The 14063-nt window shown below is 35.3% G+C and overlaps 2 protein-coding genes and 1 long non-coding RNA gene across 3 annotated transcripts; all 3 read left to right on the top strand.

Annotated features, from left to right (window-relative positions):
• Positions 1 to 624: 624 nt before the first annotated feature.
• LOC114410540 (uncharacterized mitochondrial protein AtMg00810-like) lies at positions 625 to 6461 on the top strand. Its single transcript, XM_028374525.1, has 2 exons — positions 625 to 1612; positions 6343 to 6461. The coding sequence occupies exons 1-2, from the start codon at positions 625 to 627 to the stop codon at positions 6459 to 6461; spliced, it is 1107 nt and encodes a 368-aa protein (XP_028230326.1).
• Positions 6462 to 6749: 288 nt separating this feature from the next.
• LOC114410538 lies at positions 6750 to 7874 on the top strand. Its single transcript, XM_028374524.1, has 4 exons — positions 6750 to 6995; positions 7187 to 7273; positions 7470 to 7606; positions 7691 to 7874. Exons 1-4 carry the CDS (start codon positions 6750 to 6752, stop codon positions 7872 to 7874), a joined length of 654 nt encoding a protein of 217 aa, XP_028230325.1.
• Positions 7875 to 8202: 328 nt separating this feature from the next.
• On the top strand, positions 8203 to 8703 carry LOC114409314. The gene is made up of 3 exons (XR_003666021.1): positions 8203 to 8239; positions 8335 to 8380; positions 8642 to 8703. It is a non-coding gene; the product is annotated as an uncharacterized LOC114409314 (long non-coding RNA).
• Positions 8704 to 14063: the final 5360 nt, after the last annotated feature.

Below are 14063 nucleotides of genomic sequence, written 5' to 3'. Positions count from 1 at the left end.
TGGCATCACAGGTTTGGTCATCTAAACTTCAGGAGTTTAAGTGAATTGAAAAGTAAGAAAATGGTTCATGGTATTCCCCAAATTGAGATATCAAAACAATTGTGTGTTGAGTGTTGTGTGTCAAAGCAACCAAGGAATTCTTTCAAGTCAGAAATTCCAATCAGATCCAAAAGAAAGCTTAAAGTGATCTATTCTGATGTGTGTGGCCCTTTTGAAGTGAAATCCCTAGGAGGTAACAATTACTTTGTGTCATTCATTGATGAATTTACTAGAAAAATGTGGATCTTTCTCATTAAGTAGAAAAGTGAAGTGTTTAAGGTTTTTTGCAAGTATAAGGCAAGATTAGTAGCAAGGGGATTTTTGCAAAAACATGGCTTGGATTACAATGAGGTGTTCGCTCCAATTGCAAGACTTGAAACTGTTAGGCTCATTGTGGCAGCTGCTTGCAACAGAAACTAGTCTCTATATCAATTGGATGTGAAGTCAGCATTTTTGAATGGGCCACTTGAAGAAGAAGTCTACATAACTCAACCACCTAGTTATGTAGTTGCAGGACAAGAGGATAAAGTCTACAAGTTGAATAAGGCACTATATGGCCTCAAGTAGGCTCCTAGAGCCTGGAATATGAAAATTGATAGCTTCCTAGTCCAGCAGAATTTCACCAAGTGCACTACTGAGCATGGAGTTTATGTCAGAAACACAGATTCTGGTGAGTTTTTGATAATATGTCTCTATGTAGATGATTTGCTAGTAATTGGCAGTAGTAAAGAAGATATAAGAGTGTTCAAAGGAAGAATAATGGATGAATTTGAGATGTCTGATCTTGGTGAACTATCATACTTCCTGGGTATTGAATTTGTTTCTACTAGTAAAGGGATTTTCATGCATCAAAAGAAGTATGCAGAAGACATCTTAAAGAGGTTCAATATGATGGATTACAATTCTGTTATCACACCAACTGAAACTGGAATTAAGCTGCAAATAAATGGGGATGAGAAAGAAGTTGATCCTACCTTGTACAAGCAAATTGTAGGCTCATTGAGGTACCTATGTAACACTAGACCTGATATTGCCTATTGTGTTGGGTTGATAAGCAGGTTTATGGAGAAACCAAAGACACCTCACTTCCTAGCAGCAAAGAGGATTCTGAGGTATGTGAAAGGAACATTGGATCTTGGCATTTTATATCCTTACAGTCAGAAGAATATAGAAGGAGAAGTGTTTGGTTATAGTGATTCAGATTGGTGTGGTGATAAGGATGATAGGAAAAGCACTACTGGGTATGTTTTCAAATTTGGAACATCACCAATCTCTTGGTGCTCAAAGAAGCAAAGTGTAGTTGCGTTGTCAACATGTGAAGCAGAATATATTGCTGCTGCTATGGCAGCCTGTCAAGCTCTATGGTTGGAAGCTTTAATGGAAGAACTAAACTTGAGAAATTGCAGTCCTATGAGGTTGTTGATGGATAACAAATCAGCAATTGATTTAGCTAAACATCCTGTGGCACATGGCAGGAGTAATCATATTGAAACCAAGTTTCATTTCCTGCATGATCAAGTGAGTAAGGAGAAGCTTGAATTGGAGTTTTGTAGGTCTGAAGATCAAGTTGCAGGTATACTAACTAAGCCATTGAAGTTTATCAAGTTCAAGGAATTGAGATACAAGTTAGGAGTGACATCCTTGACAAATCTGAATTAAGGAGGGATGTTGATGTATGCTGTAATTCAGTTAGTTAGTTAGGAGTTAGCATTATTAGAAAATACACTTTCAACATCGGTTATTTAGGGCATTCTACATCGGTTGTAAAACCGATGTTGAAACCACCGATGTTGAATGTATTGTTGTTAACATCGGTTTTCAAAAGCCGATGTTAACATAAAAATGATAACATCGGTTTTATAAATAACCGATGTTATAAACAAAGAAGTACAACAAAATAAGTGTATGCGTGAAGGAGGTTGACATCGATTTTTTGTAAAAATCGATGTTAACTTGTTACATTAACATCGGTTTTAACATAAAACCGATGTTAATATGTGACATTAACATCGGTTTTTAGAGGAAACCGATGTCAACGTTCATCATTCATGCACTATTTTGCTGTAGTAATTTATGCAGTAACATCGATTATTTCTAAATAACCGATGTTAATGGACATAGGTTAACATTGGTTATTTATAAATAACCGGTGTTAAAATATGTACATTAACATCGGTTATTTATATATAATCAATGTTAAGGTTAATGTTGACATCAGTTTTTGTTAATAACCGATGATGTTTTCTTCAGTAACATCGGTTTTCGCTAATAACCGATGTTGCTTTCATGTTTTTTTTTTATATAAACTTTCTGTTTTTACAATAAACCAAAAATTGTACCTGTAAAATGCAATTTCAGACTCAATTCACAGCAAATAAACATTTTATTCTGCTTTCAAGCAGTTTTAATCACACAATAAACATTTAATAATTGATTTATCATAAACAACCATCAACAAATGAATTCAATGTTCAAATTACATAGGAAATGTCAAAAATGTTAAACCAAAGTAAACTAAGCTAAACTTAATGCCCTTTATACCCTAAGTCTGATCTCTAACTCGGAGATAATACTATGGCCACTGGATCTACAACGCCTTTAATCTCTCCGGCTCCAATGGTCTAGGATCGTTAAAATACTGCATGATGAAATAAATGACAATAAGTTAATAATGTAATACAAATTATTAAAAAATCGGATTTGTTTGAAATAAACCTACCGCTTCCCAGTTATTCTTAAAAGTTCCTAAAATGATGGTGGACATCCAGTGCATGACATAGTAGCCGCACTCAGTACTTCCTTTTTGTCTATTACACTAAATACATAATGAAATTTGGATATTAATTAAACAATTAGTGTACAGACACATAAGAAATATATATAAGTGGAAGTTTTATGTAAATGACGTTCCTTGACGACAATCCACCTAGCAAGAGCCTTTGATTTAGGATGTGAAGCATCATCAAGACCTTGTAAAGCATTGTTCCAGATGAGTTACAATTAAAAACTGGTGTTGTTGAGGTATTTCAATGCAAATATATTGAAAAGAACACTAAATTGGTGGTCTGTAAGGTCAGGCTTCTGGTGGTTTCTTGTAGGGCAAATGTATTTCTGTTTTTTGTTCTTTGTTTTAGTGGATATTCTCTCCTATGCTATCCTGTAGTACCTCTGGTACTATTTATTGCTTAATATATATATATATATATATATATATATATATATATATATATATATATTAATTTTACAGTTCAATACAAAACATATATATAGAGAATACAAGAGAGAGAGAAGGGCAGTGGCAGCCACATCTCACTGTTGCCCTCCTGAACAAGCTTACCAACTAAGCTACCAAAAGTAGATAAAAATACAAAAACATTCAACACTAACAATTAACAACTTGTGACAGTTAAAATCACAGTAAATACTTCAAACATATCAGTCCAATGAAAGAAAGGTCATGTAGAGAGGCATAGCATAAGTTACAAATATACCAGTAATGCATACAACAACAATTTCAAATTAGTTTTCGAATCAAAGATATAAATATCTGAGTTTGAGGCTTCAGCACAAATGCCTTTCCAGCAATGACTGCAAGACCACTTTGAATTTCGAAACAGCAATCACCACAGGATCAACAATGGCTAAAATCGCTCCTATTGGAATCTGAAAATAGTATGGTAGCATAATTTAGTGTTTAGCAAATTAAATAAAAAAAAGGCTAAATGACATTATAAATAATATATTTGATTCTCTCGTGCATCCATTTCCTTCCCTCTATCTAGTTTTAGCCTTCTCTTCACATAAGTAAGTTTTGCTTTCAGCCTTGCTAGCTGCTACTTTTGCTTATTATTATGGCCTTTTAGCACTCAAAAGTTGTCATAATACTAGTTCTATTACTTGAAAGTGTTTTAGTATGTTTACTGAGTCTCTCTAATTTAATTGAGTCTCTCTAATTTGGTTAATAAAATTGATTTTTACTGAGACTCTCTAATTTAACTTTCATTTTATTGCTATAGTAAATATTGATTCGGAGAACAAAAAGAATACTTTGGGCATAAAAGTTGTTGTTGGGATAGCAACTGCTGCTTCTGCTTTAGCTATATAATCAACATAAAGCCTTAGAAGACTCCTAAACTGAATAAACCAAGTGGAACTGCTTATTTTTTAATTGAATTTTATAATTAAAGAGAATCTAATTCAATTGATTTAGTAAATGTGCAAGTTGTCAATTCTTTGGTACCAAGTGGAACTACTTATGTTTTCTTATTCTTTACAGAAAACCAGCTGGTAGATTGCTAGACCAATAGTTGAAATGCATTGTAAGGTTTTCCTCCATTGTTCTGTAAAGTTTTGGTGCAGTTGTAAATCATAGTAGATGGTGTGGATGGTGGATTGCTCTAACTAGCACTATATGGCAGCATAGGAACCTCCTGATTTTCCAGGGCAAACTTTTTGACTCCACTAAAGTCATGGAAGATGCTCTATTTCTAGCTTGGTCTTGGTTAAAAGCTAGAGAGAAAGACTTCAACACTAGTTTTAATCACTGGTCTACCAATATCTTGGATTCCTTTGGTTAATCTGAGTGGGGTTTTCTTTTACATGTTGGAATACCTTGGGCTTTTTCTATTTTGGAGGGCAGCACCATAGGTGCCTTGTATTCCAACCAGTACCCCTGGTACTGTCAAGTTTATTTAATAATATATATTTTCTGCCTTCCAAAAAAAAATGTGTCTCTCCCACTCTCTTTGTGTCTCTCAGTAACATGATGGGTGTGGAGTAAGACCCATCATTCTTAAACACAAGCAAAATTACAATTCAGTAATGGGACTACTAAACATTCTTAAACATACTTAAATTCCAAAAAAAACAGCATTTTGAAGGTTTGGTGGAGGACGGCTTGGATCAGAACATGGGCTTGGAAAACAGTTGCCCAGTTACAAAGGGTGAGAAGCTTAATTCTGTTTTGAAAGTCTATGTTAGAAGAAAGGAGGGTGGAGTAGTAAACCCCATGGTCCAATTAAATCTAGGCCCAAATTTACTTGAGAATAGGGCTGAGGTCGAGCCACGGAAGCTGGACCTTGAGGATAACTACATAGATCATATGGCTAGGGGTGATCTTCATCGATGTAAATTCCATTTTGTGTTAATTGTAGGGCCTAAAAATTGGAAGCCCTCACAGTCAAATGTATGGAGAATTTGAGATTGACATAATCTAATTGAGTGTGGTATAATGCATAAAAAATAGAGGTAAACCAAGTGAGACAAATTGCATGAAGTCGATTAATTTAGTGAACTACAGTAGTGAAATTATAATACAGTAGTGAAAATATGATCCTAATATTTATAAAGGAGAGAAACATAAATTAAAAAAGCAAGAACCATTTCAACAATTTGCTAATGTTTTGTTTTAACGGCTCCATTCTAATGTGGAGTACAAGGACAAGCAAATCTATGGATGATCAAGGTCAAAAGATGTTTGCTTAGTTACACAGAAGCAGGCTATTATTGTGGAAGAGCCAATTAAAACTATTATATTGGGAAAAACATTTTAGTTGTAGGATGCATTTTTTTCTTGAGATAAGTGTGGGTACACTTGATTTTTTTTAAACAAAAAAAATGACCCCTCTTCTTCACATTGCTTTGCTTCTAGATTCTTACTCCCTTCTCTCGTTTCTCCATTATTGTATCTATATGCCTGTTCATTTCATCAAATTTAAATAAGCCACAATTTATTCACCAAGATCTAAAATTAAATTACAAACATCACCATATATTCACCAGATCCCAAATTAAATTACAAGCATCACTATAATTTTTTTTAAGAACATAATAAAATAAATTAAAATATATAAAAACTAAACTGAAAAAAAAAACTTATGCGCTCTTGGTGTGGTGGAGTTTACTCAGGATATTTTGATTTCCATGGTGAACCCAAAAAAAGCCCTAGTAGGCATCCATGGAGAGCTTTTTTACACCAACGGCAGCTTCTTATAGACAAGGTCATGACACTGTGGGAAGCAAGTCGACTTAGGATTAGCAAAGGAAGAAGCTTGATGGAACCAAGGGAGACAATGAACTTGATTTGCATAATAGGAAAGGAAAACATTGTTTATGCTCCCTGTGATTTACAAGGGAAGAGAGAACAGTGGGAAGAGCTCCTGCAGCTGAAAACTTCTAATCATGATGGCCTGTGGTGTATGTTGGGTGATTTCAACTCTATAAGACACCAACATGAGAGAATGAGCTCATCTCAGACAGTGGGTAATTCCACTATCATATCTGATTTTAATTCCTGGATTTCAGATATGGCTTTAGAGGAGGTTAGGTCTATTGGGAGAAAATTCACTTGGTGTAGACCTAATGGTAGTGTCATGAGCAAATTGGACAGGTTTCTTTTATCTGATGACTGGCTGTCTCAATGACCAGATACTACCCAATTTGTGTTGGAAAGGAATTTCTTTGATCATTGCCCTATCCTTTTGAGGTCTAGAATAACTGATTGGGGGCCTAAAACCTTCAAGATCATGGACTAGTGGCTGAAGGATAAGGGTTTCCAGAATCTGGTGGCTCACAAATGGGGCAATTATCACCCTTGTGGATGGGGAGGTTATGTCCTGATGCAAAAGCTAAAGTTCATTAAAGTTTGCATAAGGCATTGTTGGAGCTTATCCAATGGTGTTATCAATGCTAGAAAAATCCAGAATTTAAAGATGGAGTCGAACGTTTTGGAGGCAGGTATTAATGATAGAACCTTGTCTCAAGCTGAAGTGGAGCTCAAGAAATACCTTCAGGATCAGCTCTGGAATGCAGCTTATGCTTTTGAATCCATGGCGAGACAAAAGGCCAGACTGAAGTGGTTAAAAGAAGGGGACAACAATTCTAACTATTTTCATAGACTGATTAATCATAGAAGGAGGCACAATGCTATTCAAGGTCTGATCATAGATGGTGTGAGGGTCCATGAGCCTAGCAGTGTTAAAAATGCAACTTTATATCATTTCAAAGACAGATTTTTTTAGGAGAATTTTAATAGGCCAACCCTGGATGGTGTTCAGTTTCCTTCCCTTGGCCAAAGAGAGAAAGAAAGCCTTTTTCTTATCTTGGAATTCCAGTTGGGATGAGTTCTAAAAGCTGGAATGTTTGACAGGCTATCATCAGCAAGTTTGAGGCCAAGCTTGCAAAATGGAAGCAAAGATGTCTCTCTATGGGTGGCAGAATAACCCTCATTAACTCTGTTTTAACAACTTTACCCATTTACTTGTTGTCTTTTTTCAGAATCCCTAAAAAAGTGGTGCATAAGATAGTCTCTATTCAGAGAAACTTTCTTTACAAAAACCTTGACTAATATCAAGCATCTTATAACTTCTAAGGAGTTATTTACTTTCAAAAAAGCAAAATTAATTAACATATACGAACCTTCAACTATACAGATTATTGAGGTTCTTATTCAGATAGCAAAGAATGAGGAAATTGATTTATCCGTCAATTTTGCTGCAAAAATTGCTACAAAATCTAAGCAGAACCTCAGAAAAGCAATCATGGCTCTTGAAGCATGCAATGCACACAAGTAAACTTTTGGCTGACAACATATTTATTTTAACATTTCTAGAAAATTCTCTATAGAGACTAAATGGGGCACTATGATGGGCAGCTATCCTTTTTCAGAAGAACAACCAATTCCGGTTGGATGGGAGGAGATTGTAATAGAAGTTGCTGCAGAGATCCTAGCTGATCCATCATTTTCACGGCAAGAAACTTCTCTTCCTATCTTATGTTCTATAAGGGAGAATGAGAAGCTAATAACATCTTATTATTTGGGTTCTGAATACAACTAAGCTCCTTTACTTCCATTCTTTATAAGACTGGCTTATTTGAAGGCAGAAACAGTATAAGTAGCATCATTTTGTAACTTTAAAATTGTCGATCAGATTATGGATTAAGTTTTTAATTTGAATTTTGTTATTGTTTTATCAGCTTACTCTCAATACGAGGGAAATTTCAAATGCTTCTGTTGGATTTTGTCCACCCGAAATTGATTCTCCAGGTAATGAATAAGAGTCCATAAATAATTTATTCAACTAACCAAAATACTAGTGCATATTATACATTCTGTTCAAACAAGCAGAAACTCGTGGAACATCTCCTAAAAAGAATTGAGGCCAACTTAAGAAGGGAGCTTTACTACTGGCATGCTTATTATGTGAGTTTCTCCCTCCATAATCTAGATAACCCCTTCACCCCAATTTTATGTTTATTTCTTTTGGTAAATTCGTAACCAAAGTCTATAATGAACAGGACAGAAGACTCCCACCAGGAATAACAGCTTTACTAAAGTTAGAAGGTAAGCATAATGACCCTTCTAATCACATTTAAGCTAGCCATATAGATTTGCCTAGCAGAAATAAAATAATATTATAGACTAATATGCACAATATTGAAGGGGTCTAACTCAATTGGTTGAACAGTGTCTAAACCCCTTAGTACTATCTTTGATTCTAAGGATAAAAGAAAAGACTAATATGCAGCATGATTTCCCTCAATAACCTGCTGAGACTTGCTGTTTTGGGTGTAGTATTATTGACTAATATGCTCTTCTCTACAGAATTCGTGGCCAAGTTCATGAGCATGTGCAGAAAAAACTCTGGCAGTCGGAAATATGTGTAGCTTAACATGGATGCCATTAGAGGATGAATCCTTACTCAGACACAATTAAGAATGTCAACATCATATTCATATGAGCAACACTAATGAATGTTTTAATTAGTAGAAGAAGGTGATTCCGTATCCCATTTGGAAAGAAAAATATTTTAGTAGAGATCAGAAAGGAAAGTACTTAAATCAGATTTTGTTTCATTCATAGAACGAATGCATAAAGTATTTAATATTGTTCAAACTAGGACTGTCTAACTGTGGAACCAGCAGACATATGTATCAGTCAAGGTTTTTGTATGAGTAGAGGCTACAATAGTGTGCAGGGCAACATATGTATATTTAATTTATTCCTTACTTTGGTTCTCCTTTAGACTAGGACTGTCTAACTGTGGAACCAGCAGTAAGGTCTAATATATATGTATAACTGTACCTCAGGTACTGCATTTTATCTATCTAATATATTATCTTTGCCGATCAAAAAAAAAAGAAAGAGCAAAGGGTTGCAGACAACAACATAGGTAGTTGTTGGGTGAGGAAAAGAACAACATTAATTGAACTAAAAGCTATCTTTTTATTGGCTCAGCTTCAGCAGGGCTTCATGCATTATTATTCGGATTCTTTTTACGAGTGAAGAACATGGCCTATTGAAAGCTGAGAAAAATATAGAATGACACTGGTTTCATTCATTGGCTAGGAGTTAAACTACGAAGGCAGCAAAGGAGGGTAAAACAGTTGCAGAGCGCAGAGGAAGTTAGGGAGGTTTAGGGTGTCGTGAGCAACAATAAACAACAATAGTAGAACTGCCAAGGTTGAAAACTACAGGAACACGGTGCATGTGTCTAGAAGTAGGATGTCGTACAAGAAAAACAAAATAGAACAGAAGATGAAGGAAGAAAACTCATTCTCAATCACTCAAGCACTTTGGAAAAGTCATGGACTATTGTAGGAAAAAAAAAGTGATAGAACCGGTGTCATTCAAAAGCATATGGCATGAAGGGTGGGGTTAATAAATCAAGCTTTATCAAAAAAGAACATTTATGAACTAAGGACCATAACAGTGTGCCTTTGAGATAGAGAAGCATCTACATAGCCTTTATGAAAGTGTATATATTCATTAATATATAGAAAGCCACACACACAAAAGGATGTATCATACACACAAAAATTTTCAACTGCATTGCCAACTTCTCCTAACAGTGGACCTAGTAGTTAGTTAAGTGGCTATTGATTAGCCCACCACAGCAATAAAATGCTACTTTATCTTCCATCAAACTGTAAACTTCAAAGTGAACTTAATTCTTTTACATACTATTAGCCTTGATGATAATGATCAATTGAACCAAAAGACAATTTGTTTATGACTATATCTGACCCTAGTCCTACATATAATTGAATCTATGTTTCAATTTTCCCTAAAATAAGCTTACTCCTGCTTATGCCACATCATATTTATGCTATGGTAACTTAATGCGTGCAGACACCACAGTATACGTTATATATCAAACAAATTTATATGGAAGGCATTTGGAAAATTTGTGACATACCAAACAAGTGCCCCAAACTCCAAAATAATTTCAAGAAGTGTCAGTAACTTGTTATGAACCTGCTTAATTCAAAATAATGAGATAGTGAGCTAAATTACTCACAATAACAGGATCCTTATCACTAGTTATCTCTACTGGTGCTCCAAGCAGTCTATAGATTTAACAGAGACAAACTTCAACATGTTTCCTAAGTAAACTACAAATGAAAAAGAGACCAAGCTTACCTCGAACCCAAACAGTGACAATGGCAGTGAGATCTAACAAAATGGCACGAAACTTTAAGCTTTCCTCGTACCTCAATCAGCAATACTGCAACTGAAGATGTATTATTATTATTATTATTATCATCAATAAAACATGAACACCCACGGAAACTTAGCATACATGAAGTTGACCTACGTACCTCGCGGAGAAAGCTTTGAGCTTTGAGCACCCACGAGTGTTTCAACACCCTAGTAGCAACAGTGTATGTAGGATTTTCTTCGAGCCACACTTCCAAGAACAGTGTAGGGGGTTCTGTGGGTTCGAGCGAGGACAATGTGGGTTTTCCGACAGTGTAGGGGGTTCTGTGGGTTCGAGCGAGGACAATGTAGGTTTTCCGGCAATGTAGGGGGTTCTGTGGGTTCGAGTGAGGACAATGTGGGTGTCAAGGGAGCGGTTTCTGGGAGATTTCAGGCGGGAGGAGAAAGAGAAGAGCGATTTCAGGTAGGAGGATGACAAAGAGAAGAGGGAGGGCAAGGTTTTCGAGCGCGTGCGACTTGTGAAATCTTAAGTTTTAACTTATAAACATAACAACATCAGTTTTTTATGGATAACAGATGTTAACTGAATATAGTTAACATCGGTTTTGTAAAAACCAATGTTAACATCAAATACATTACATCGATTTTTTAACAAACCGATGTTAAAATCAACTCCTTAACATCGGCTTTCTCAAAACCGATGTTAACTCGGTTTTGCCGAAACCGATGTTACAATATTCATCTTAACATCATGTTAACATCGGTTATTTAAAAAATCGATGTTAACATGAAGTAGTTAACATCGGTTTTGCTAAAACCGATGTTAAGTAACTCCATTTAATTACAAAAATGCCACCGCGCTTTCGTTAACATCGGTTTTAGCAATAACTGATGTTAATAGGGCGATGTAGAAAGCCTTTTTTTTGGTAGTGTAGTTAGTTTGACAGCTATGAAGGTTGTTGTAGTTACATATGCAGTGTGTATGAAAATAATATTGATCATGAATGAGATATATGAGAGTACAGAAGTTTTAATTCAGAATTCTAAGTTCCCTCTATTTTTTCTCAATCAATTCCTTCATCTTCTCTTATTCTCTAACATAGAGTGAGTGAGTGCATAGTGTGAGTGTGTGTGAAGAGCTTTATTTGTTCCAACATAAATAAGTCAATCACCACCTACATCAATCATCATTCCAAAAAACAGATATCAATATGTGACAATGAGTATGCTATACAAATCGACTAAACAAGTGTTACTATCCTCTAATCTACTAAATATAGTGTTTCTTGGAGTAGTATGATTAGCAGCTATGATACAAGTGGGTTGCTTCATGAAGCATTGGACCTTTTGAGAGATATGCATGTTATGAGATTCAAGCCTAGTGAAATTGGAATGATAAGCATCACACATGTCTTGGCAGAACTTGCTGAGAGAGTGATTGGGGAAAGCCATGCTTGCTTATGTAATCACAAATGGCAAGTGTGGAAAATCAGGAGTTCCTCTATGTACTGCTTTGATTGATATGTATGTTAAATGTGAAAATGTAGCTTTCATGACAAGGGTTTTTTATGGCTTGTGTAAGGCTAGTATCATTTGTTGGACTGCTATGAGGAAAGCCTATATTCATTGCAATAATTTGAATGAAGGTATGTTTCCAAATGAAATTATGATGCTCAGTTTGGTCAAAGAATGTGGCACAACAATAGCTTTAGAATTAGGCAAGTTGTTACATGCTTTCACATATTGCAGGTCTGTCTATGCTATTAACTAAATCCTAAGTGTGAATGTATGTATACATGATTTTGATGATGTCAAAGAAGAATCTAACAAGCCTGCTTCAAATGATAAGCATTTGCTTCAAGAATAATTCAAGATTGCTTCAACAAACAAAGTCTTGTTTCAAGATTCACTAAAGACCAAGCCTTGCCTTAAAACAAAGTGCTTTCAAGACATGCAAGGCTCTGGTAATCGATTACCAGGAAGTGTAATCGATTACCAGAAGACAGGGTTGAGAAATAGCTGTTGAAAAAGGTTTTGAATTTGAATTTTCAACATGTAATCGATTACCATATGTCTGTAATCGATTACCAGCAACGAAACTTTGGAAATTCAAATTCAAAAGTCATAACCCTTCAAATTATAACTGTGTAATCGATTACACAAACATTGTAATCGATTACCAGTGGAAAGTTTTCAGAAATCTGCCAACAGTCACATCTTTTCATTAGATTTGTGAATGGCCATCAAAGGCTTATAAATAGGTGACTTGGGCACGAATTTTATGCAGAGAGTTTTGCTTGGCAAAAATGTCTTATCCTCTCAAAAGACAATGAGAGAGATTCCAAAAGAACTTCATTGTCAAATGCTCTCTCAAGAAATCCTTGATCAAACACTTGCAGAATCTATAAGGATTCTTACATGATCTTCATTGTAATATTCTTCTCTTGAAGAGAGAATTCTTCTTCCATTCTTCTTATTCAATGAGATTGGTTAAGAGACTGTGAGTCTCTTGTTGTAAAGGATTCCTGAACACAAGGGATGGATTGTCCATGTGTGGTTCAGACTTTGTAATAGATTTTACAAAGATAGTGGAAATCTCAAGTGGGTTGCTTGAGTATTGGACGTAGGCACGGGTTGTGGCCGAACCAGTATAAAACTGTGTTTGCATTCTCTCTTCCCTTATCTCATTTACGTTAATGCAATCAATTTTGCCTTGCATGTTTATAGAACATTATTAAATTGATTGTTGTTGCTTCTTCTGCATTCTAAGCCTATCCCTCTTAAGATTATTGAGGCCACAAGGTTCAACACTAAGCAATCAACCTAAACATGTTTACAAAACTGTAAAACAACTGAAACTCAATGGATCTTTCCATTTTGTTCACAAGCTGACCCACTTGTGAGAGAAAAGGTGTATTGTTAAACAAGGGAGTGCCCTTGTGAGAGAAGAGTGATTCAATAAACTGAATCCTTTCTTTAGTTCCTCTTTTCTGTTCTAATTGTTTACAGAACTCATCATTGAGTTGAGTTAGGAGATTTATTGAAGAAGAATCCTAACAGTAATAATTCTCGATGGTATTTTCAAGATATAATACATCTTGCTAACAATATGTTGGGATAGCAATGACAAAGAAACAATTATAAAGGAAAGCTAGACAACATACAGAAGTGCTTAAGAGCCCCTCCCCCAAAAAAAATCATGATTTCAGAGGTATAAAGCTTGCCTACGGCTTGGAATTCAGAAATGCAAGACTAAGACATCTGGGCTTCTGTGCAATGCAACTATGCAAGGTAAAGAATGTCAAACTAGATTCACCATAAAAAGAAGTTAAGAAACTTCCTTCAAATAGAAGCCAAACCAGATTTTTAAATGAGTTTCTATGAATAAAATCCTTACATAATTATCAAGAACCAATTTCATAGTAGAATAAATCATAGTACTTAGAAAAGCACTAGACTATGTCCTAATAAAGATTTGGCATTAGTATAAATAATTTAAAGAAGAAGAATACACATATTTTACAAAGCAATGTAATAGACAGCAACACTCCTAAACTCTGCATATCTACACAGATTAATTTGGACC

Source organism: Glycine soja, chromosome 4 (assembly GCF_004193775.1).
Source record: "Glycine soja cultivar W05 chromosome 4, ASM419377v2, whole genome shotgun sequence".
In the NCBI taxonomy this organism is placed as follows: Eukaryota; Viridiplantae; Streptophyta; class Magnoliopsida; order Fabales; family Fabaceae; genus Glycine; species Glycine soja.
This window is presented reverse-complemented; position numbering and strand designations above follow the sequence as displayed.